The 8,784-nt window shown below is 41.4% G+C and overlaps 1 protein-coding gene across 1 annotated transcript in view; it reads left to right on the top strand.

Moving 5' to 3' along the window:
* Positions 1-4,176: 4,176 nt before the first annotated feature.
* FAM13C (family with sequence similarity 13 member C) overlaps positions 4,177-8,784 on the top strand; it is a 216,625-nt gene continuing 212,017 nt past the window's right edge. Inside the window, exon 1 of the mRNA XM_075130810.1 lies at positions 4,177-4,326. Within this exon, the coding sequence (XP_074986911.1) occupies positions 4,297-4,326 (30 nt within the window). The 5' untranslated portion in view covers positions 4,177-4,296. The remainder of the gene's footprint in view (positions 4,327-8,784) is intronic.

Raw genomic sequence — 8,784 nt, 5'->3', positions numbered from 1 at the left:
AAGCCCCAATTCTGCATGTACAGAACTATCTGCACCTGTTAGATCTACTAACACAGGCAAGGGGTTTCTCTTATACCATCTGGTTGTAAGTGCTTGAAGGAGCAGGCCCTCTGTTAGCTATGATCTACAATTATTCTTTCATTTTTTTCCTATTCTTGTTTAACATATGATGCATTTTGTCACAACTGGGTTATGAAATGGACTCCTGCTTTTTATAATATAAAGGACACTTAAAAACCAGCAACAAGAACCTTTTGTAAGTAGTCACTCTCGTATGTTACTCAGCCACTTATACCAAAAAGAGAGCAAACCCCTTACCAGTAGTGTTCTTTGGCAGCCCCTGATTCTTTAATGGCAGAGATTTACATCATAAGTAACACAACATATGCCATTAACTAATAATGAATGCACTTGTACCCTTGGAGCAGGCCACACACTGCTCCTGGCTTCTACCCACCTGTTCAGACTTCACAGGTTAGGTACATGGCTTATTTCAGTTCCTTCTACTAACACCTATTACATTTCCTTGCAGTAATGCTATTTACAGTGTCTCTTGTACCATCAGCCCCTCTCCCGAAGACCAGAGAAGAGATCTCCCTTCCTTATGATCTTTAAGCTTAGGCTTAATCAGCCCTATTTCTCTTCCTAGCACTTCCTTCCTTTATCTTATCAGGCTTCAGCTGATGGACTAATTTTTAGCTCCCCCACCTTCTCACCGGATTACATACTTTCATTCCATTCCCCACGCTAATTGGTACCAGTGTTGGCTCAGGTGCTAGCTCCCAGCATTCTGTCACAGCCCTGAATACATGATCACTCCTTTATTTTTCACACCCTAGTTTAGATGTGCATTTTTTTGTACTTACAGTACTGCCACCTATTGAAACTGAGCAAAGGCTCTTATGCTGGTGAGTGAGCTGGTGACTGTTTGGGGCATGCAACTGAAAGATTCAATCCTGCAGGGTACTGAACACCTTTGATGGGATGCTGAGGGCCCTTTGCGCCCATTGATGTCAATGATATGCAACATCTTGCAGAATCAGCTCTCAGGTGCATGTTTTTAAAATCTAGCCCTCCACTGTTTCAAGGGAACTGAAATGTATTTTCTTTTCATTTTAAATGGGCCTATTTGTATTTGATATTCAAACACAGCAGGTTGCTTTTGAAAATGAGTTCTCAAAGAATAATGGCAATTAACAAACCAAAGAGACTGAACAGCTAGTATTTCAGGCTCATTGATGATGACTCATAGCTCCTTTTTTTCTTGGTTGTGCTACCTGAGATGAAGAACCCATGAAAAATGAACAGAAAATCCATTTTGTGTTCAGCCAGTGCTTGTCAACTTGCTTTAAAAGGATTTGCTTAGGGCTAACGTTATCTACTAGGTCAGAGGAGGATTACATCAATTATAATTCTTAAACTGTTTTCATGTTCTTTTTTTAATTGGGCTGTGGGGTTTTTTTTTTTTTGGCTGAACCCCTGATTTCCCAAATCTATAGATAGACTTCACAGAACTCAATTTTTTAATGTAATTTTGATGGATAATATTTTTCCTATTTTATTTATTTAAACATTCAGTTACAGAAAGTCGTGGGTGGCTCAGACAATAATTATTGACACACTGAGAAGCAAAAAGCTAAAGCTTTATAATTGGTTAAACACATTGTTAACATCACATGTCAAAATATCCTAAGCAAACATTAAATAAATTTTCAAGCAGCATTTTTCTTGCTTTGCCCATCTGTAAGTTTAGATTATCTAGGGAAATATTTTTTCATCAGTTTGTGTGTATGGTGAAATCAGTATTTCCCAACATTTACCTCTATAAGCCTATCTCTGGAGCATGAGAGAAGCTGTTTCTAACTATGGTTTTAAGAAAGCTTTTTGTATTTTGGAAGTAGTAAGAGATTGGGAGAAGTTCCTCCAGTGATTCTAGCTCTGGACAAACACTGAGTAGATACACATCTTTCATTTCACAGACCTCCCCCAAGAACAAGTCTGTCTCCTTTGATTTCCTGATTGGGGAGCACAGGGAGACAATAGACCCAGGTACAGGAGCAATAAAGATCTGTCTCCACCTTGCAATCAGGTAATTTACAACATGATAATAAGCAGAGCTGATCAAATAATGAAGAAACACTGTTCAAACCCTGAAGGCTGTTTGGTTTTGTTTGGGTTACTTTTTATTTCCTATATATACAAATGGATTTTTGTTAATACAGTGAGAGTTATTGCTTTTCTTGCAGACAGCTGTATTTGCAAATGAGCTAGAATGTTAATCAGAGCTTGAATAATCCACTAACCCATGGCAAGAGCTACCACTTTCCACAGGATCTAGGTTTTCATTAAAAAAAAACAAAAAACTCTCTGGGCTCCTGGTCGTGAAGAAAACCTTGCAAACATGAGGTAAGTGTAACCAATGTTAGAGATCTTTCTTATGTGCTGGTTGGGAAAAAAACATTTCCCATGTCAGATTTATGAAAATCAAGAAAAAATGTTTGAGTCAAAAACTTTCTTTTGATATCAAACTAACCCCCCTCACCCCCCAAAGCAAACTGTTTTTGGCTTTCAGTTTTGGATGAAAGTTTCAGATTTTGGTTGCCTAACAACCAAAGAGTGTGTTTTGTGGAAGGGGGAGGGCTTTTGGATTTTTTTATGAGAATCTGAAAAACTTAGTCAAAGACAGACATTTCCTGCAGAAATTTCCATTTTGATAATAAAGCCATTTATTGGGTGTGTTAGGGCAAGTGGGGTGAGGGGGGCCTAGCCCCTCCTTCTTGGCCACCTCAAGCCCTGGAACACAAAATTGTGGGGTGGCATGTCACTGCCTGGAGCATCCCATATATGTAAGGAGGCTCATCCTTACCCTACCCCAGTAGAAAGCTGTGTTGGGGTAGCAGGAGAGGCTCATATGGGCAGGACTTTCTGCTGGAGTGGTGGGGGGACAATCCCTCACAGAGCCTTGTCTTTAGTGGGATAATGTCAGGATAAGATCTCCATATACATGAGCCCCCAGCAGGGTAAAAATACCTTCATTTCTCTTTCCTTGAGTCTGCCTGTCACAGGGTAACTGGTTTTTGTCAGTAAACCAGGCCCCCTACTCTGTGCGAAGCAAGTGGGCCCAGCTGAGCCACTTAAAAAGAGCAGGGCTACACCTGCGGCTATAAAGGCCTGTCAGAGGGCAGTAAGTGGAGGAGTTATTGGGGAAGACTGTCTTTAGGGAGGAGTCACAGGTGGGGAGCTGGGTGGGTCCCCAATGTAAGTGGCTAGGTATTCAGGGGGGTAGTCCTGGTGATCAAAAGGAGAACAGCTAGCTGAGAGCAGATCCGATTGAATGAGAACTGGCTATGAGAAGGGAGTTAGCTGGGACTGAGAAACTACTAGAAGCAGAGCTCTCTAGGAGGGGAGGCTATCATAGCAAACCTTATGATAAAAAGCAAGCTAAGGAACTGTCTTGGCTACTATGTGCAAAGGTTTAGATAAAGAAACCTATTTAAAGATGACTGGGCATGGCAGTGAGTGCTTGTTAGGCTGGGAAGAAGCCCTGCTGTGTCCCATATGGTTGAATATTTGAATGTCAGTGGTCCCTGACATGAGGGGAGATTGAGATGTATTTTTAGTGCCCTGTGAAAAGAAGGCAAATAGAGGTAAAGTACTGTAAAGCAGCCTCTGGCCAGGAGGAGTGCTTGGATAGTGGCTACTGTATTATGCCCCCCTGTCCTTTTCTCTCCCTGCCTAGCAAAGGCTCTTCATGTTTTTGTTACCTGTCACACCTAAAAATCAGAAAAAACTTCACAAATTAAATGAGGAATGAAAGCACTTAACTAAAACTCTATATGTGTTTTGCCCCCCGCTTACTCCATAAATTCAGAATATGCTCTTCACCATTGTTTGCGGGTGGCGAGGACAATTGGTCAATGAGTTTGTTTTGTTAACATCTTGCATCTTAAAAAGGAAACTGAATATCAAATAATCAGTCTGAGTTTTCAGGAAGCTATGACATTGTGTGGGCGTTAGGTGCCATGGAAACATCTTTTGATAGTGCACTTGAGTGAGCTTTTGCCATATGACGCTGTAGCAGCAAGTGTTTACCATAAGGAATCCATGTCTACCAGCATTCGGTTTCTACCTTCAGTAGAAATCTGTGATATTCTAGACTAAAGTTAGAAATAGCAAATTAACTATCATCACTCTCCACGTGAACATTCTGAATGGCTGTGGTTAAGTTTGCATGAATGAACAGAAGCAATGTCTTCTGAGTGGGACATCTGAAAATGCAGAGCACACCAATCTAACATGGGAACAAGTGCCTCTCTTTTGGTTTGTGTAAGTGGATTTTCATTGGCTTATTTATTCTGTTCTGTGTCCTAGCTGCATTCACAAAAGCTGCTGAGAAATATGCTGGTTCCACCCCCCCACCCAACTGTAATATGCAGCAGCATGGGAGGGAGAGATTGTTAGATTTGTAGGTTTTTTTTTTTTTCCCAATACAATGGTTAATCTCATTCACTTTAAAGTCATTGTAGTGTGAATGGAGCACAAAATTATGGTTCTTTTTACATGTTAGTATTTGCTTTTTTAAGTAGATTGACACCAGCTCAATGCTACAGTGTGATTAAACTTGCTAATATACTTGTGGTAAACCCCTTTTGTGCATACATGCCATGGCAACAGAATTGAACACAGCCAAGTCAAATAAGTCTTAACATCTGGCATTGTTAGAAAGTGAATTTGTGAAGTGAGAGAATGGCATTTCTAATATAAATTTTTATGGAATATTTTTTTAAAACATGGTAATAAAATAGTTGAAAAGATATTAGTTTTAAAGCATTTTGGGATGAAGCGATGAAAATTTTAAAAGATTTCCTTTTCAAACAATGAAATATACATCCTACATAAATTGTTCTGACCCATATCTGAAAAATTAGGATTTATAGCCTTTATTTTTATTTTGAAACGTGTCTCCTACCTAACCTACTGGTGATCATAGTCTGAGATAAGCAATTATGGTTTATTGCTCAACTAGCTAATTTTTGCCATCTCATCACCATCCTAGATCTTGCCTAATATGGATCACAGGACTACTGGTAGTCACTGGTAGTTCCCTCTTGTTAAAGAGGCTGCTGTTGATTGATCCCACTTCTCAGAAGTGCTGGTGCATTGATAAAAGGCCATGCCAGGTGAAACGGCTAGTGGTTTTGCCCTCCTACTATTACAAACATGCTATACTTTCTCCTAAATCTTATTCTTCCTTGTTACTCTATTAATGTGGTGTTACTGCTGCAGTCATCAGTTTGTGCTGATATCCCTTATTTGAAGCTATGCAATACGATCATGCTGAGCAGGTGTAATCTACTTGCTAAAGATGCATGTTTTTCTTAGGTCACAAAACGTACGGCTGTTTAACCAGGATTACAATTTTGTATGGAAGTTCTCAGTAGCTGAGGTTCGATTTGCCTTGGTAGGGATACCATTACTGGGTTTCCTGACCTCAAAGGTTGGAAGTTGCAGTAATGTCCCTTTCTTGAAAACTTGGCATTAAATGACCTTCCATGCAGAAGCAGTTCCCAGGGAGACCTAAGCTTTTGTGGCAATACTCAGGAGTTTTCTCATGTGCGGTAGCTTGAATGGGGCTGCAGATTTTCATTAGGTCTTAGAATGATGCAGACCTTTTAAAGCCTGGGATTTATTTGGGCTGGCCACGCCTAGTATGTTGCATTACTTGGATATGAACACTGACTGTACGGAAGCTTGTGTCAGCTCATGTTTGCTTGTGTCAGCTCCTTTCCTTACTACTAGGATAGGCTGCCTTTGGGAGTTACCTTGTCTGAAGTTTAACTGTTATAATGACGTTGCAGCCACTTGGTCAAAATTCCAATTGCTTTCTTTATTGCACCTCCCTTTTTATTGCAACATAAACTCATTCAATGGGACTTCTTCTGTAAGAGTTATATTAGTGGGCTGATCTCTAGTGGCTGTACACTTCTTGCAATAAATTTGTGTACAACGGTCTTTGCAAGAACAAATGGATCACCAATTTAGTCCAAGATCTGACTCCATCACAAATGGCATGTGAGCTGTAGACATGCATTACTTAGTCCTGCCATGAGTGCAGGGGACTGGACTTAAATGACCTCTCAAGGTCCCCTCCAGTCCTACAATTCTATGATTTCAATATACAACACTTCCTAACATCACTAAAAATCAATGTCAGATGAATGTGATATTGGAATTGTTATACTTCATCTATTTTATGCAAACCATGCCAGAGGTCAGATCATTCAGTCTTGGAAACTACCCACTTTCAAAAGTTCTCACATGAGAATAAATTTGCTATTCAAAAATAATAGCAAATTAAGCAAAAGTGGTACAAAAATGTCTAGCAGTTCTGGCAGCAATGTTCTTTCATGAAATTTGTAGCATACACAGGGTTCTTCAATGAATAAAATAGTTTGCAAATGATAGATTTGGGTTGGCAGAAAAATGAAATGGTCATTTTTAACTTTTCTAGTTAATTGTATAAATGCTATTTGTGTGTGTGTATAAAGGAGAAATTATTTCTGACCTGGAGTCAGGAGAACTCATTTTTACCATACATTCACTGTCCTCTAGACAATGGCGTTCATATTCATGGTATGAAGAAGATAATATGAGCAATTAAAACATCCATCTTGCTTCCTACTGAACAGTATAACGTGTTAACAGTAAAGAGAAAAATCTCACCTCGTACCGCACTTTTTAATAGTACCCATATGAAATATGCATCACACATCATTTTACCACAAAAAGGATTGTAAGACTCAGTCGACACAGTTTAACTGCAATGCTATTTTCACTGGTTGTTGAACAACAAAGCAACTTTAAAAAGAAAAAAGGTTTGAGGGTAATCCTGCTTGTTTTACTAACATGAGCTGATCTCATTCTCAACAAGTAGTCTTCAGTCAGATAACTGGTGAGGAAGCATAGTCCAGTGGTTAGGGCTTGGGAGAGGTGGGATTAAATACCTGGTTCACCACAAACTTCCTACGTGTTGCTGGGTGGGTCATTTGGCCTCTTTGTGCCCAATTTCCGATAAGTAAAATGGACCTGATAGTACTTCCCTACTTTTAAAGGGGTTCTGTGAGGATAAATATACACACAGTTTGAGGATCTCAGATACTATAGCAACGGGGACCATATTAGGGCCTAAGATAGGCTTTCCCTGGTTCTAACTTGCTCAGTTCACAGGTAAGGTTTGACTGTTTGTAACCAATATCAGTTTTATCAAAGAAAGATGGTATGGTAGAGTAGATCAAACCCTCCAACAGATAGATAGGAAAGGGCTAAAGTGTATTCCCTGGGCTCAGTTAGCCCTACCTCACTACACCTGTGCTGAGTTCCCAGCAGTGGATAGCTCTCTGAGAAGGGGAGCAGACAAGCTGCTGCTGTGTGAGTTAAGGAGCCTGGCTGGGACCAGAGACTGCAGATGGTTTGTAGCTTGCCTTGGGAGGAGCTTGGCTTCTCCTGGATGACTGATTAGAGAAGAGCCATAGAGTTGGGTGTTAAATGGGAAAACAGGCTGTTCGTGGCTGGGATCCTGCCTGTGAGAAGGGGGGGCTGAAGTCTGAGCCTGGCAGGGCTGAGAATTCTCTTGTTTGGTATGTTTATTGGATTTGGACTAAGTGACTCTGCTACCCCAGAGAGGGTTGAATGCTTTAGAGTCAGGGCTGGTCTTACCGTGAGGCAAACTGAGGCGGCTGCCTCAGGTGCCAGACTGTGGGGTGCGCGGGGCGCCACGAGGACCCGGAGTGTAGAAAATTGTCTGCTGCTAGTGCACATGTATTCTCTCTGCTCGAGATGTGCAGAGATGGTGGAGTGCTGTGCAGGAGGAAGGAGGGCACAAGAGACAAAACAGGCAGACAGGTTGAAAGGTGAGAGGGAATAACAGAAAGCTGCAGGGAGAGAGAGGAGGAGCTGCCTTTTATGTATCTCTCTAGCACCCCCAGGAGCCTGGACTGATTAACACCAGCTTCTCAGGGAGCTTCCTGTTTCCTGCAGCTTCCCTGAACCCACTTGAGGAGAACAGTCAACTGAAGTAGTAGGAGCCAGTTAGGCCCTTCAGATGCTGATATCTTCCCTCACTCAGGCCCTGCTACCAGCCTGCTTATTTGTCCCCCTCAATTGAGTGTTGAAAGCCACTCTAGCTGGCACAGAACAGCAGTCATGAGTGAAAGAAGAAAACGCCCCTCTGGGGCAGCATTCAGAAGAAGAAAGCAAGCAAAGGAAGCTTTTCTATCTAAGTAGGAAAGAGCTCTCCTGAGATACATAGACATACATGTTCACGGTGAGCCTTCCGTCCCTAGTGAGGATGTGAGTGATGAGGACATGCCTGATCTTCCAGTTAGTCAGAGTGCAGGTGACCTGGCAGCTACTGCAGCATCCATATCTCCATCTCAAATGGATATAACCGTGCACATGCTGAAGAAAAGTGTAGATCAGAGAAGAGTGTGTTGGAGGCATTAAAAAACTGCTGCTGCTGAGTTTAGTTCCTTAAGTCTAGATGATCCAGGACTATGGACCCACTTAAGCAGTAGCCTGAGGGACTTCCTTGTACTGCATGGGCCACAGCAAGTGAAAAAACTTCATGTTCCCCAAAGACAATGAAAATAGAAGTTGCCATCCAACACATTATTGGCGTGAAATCCCTAATGGTGACAAAGGGGAGAGGCCATGGCTTTTGTACTCGAAACCACAGAATGCTGCATACTGTTTGTTGCAAACTCTTCCAGTCTAATGTTCCAGCCA

The sequence above is a fragment of the Caretta caretta genome, chromosome 7 (assembly GCF_965140235.1).
Source record: "Caretta caretta isolate rCarCar2 chromosome 7, rCarCar1.hap1, whole genome shotgun sequence".
NCBI classification, from domain to species: Eukaryota; Metazoa; Chordata; order Testudines; family Cheloniidae; genus Caretta; species Caretta caretta.
Note: the sequence above shows the minus strand (reverse complement) of the source record. Positions and strands in the feature narration are given on the sequence as shown.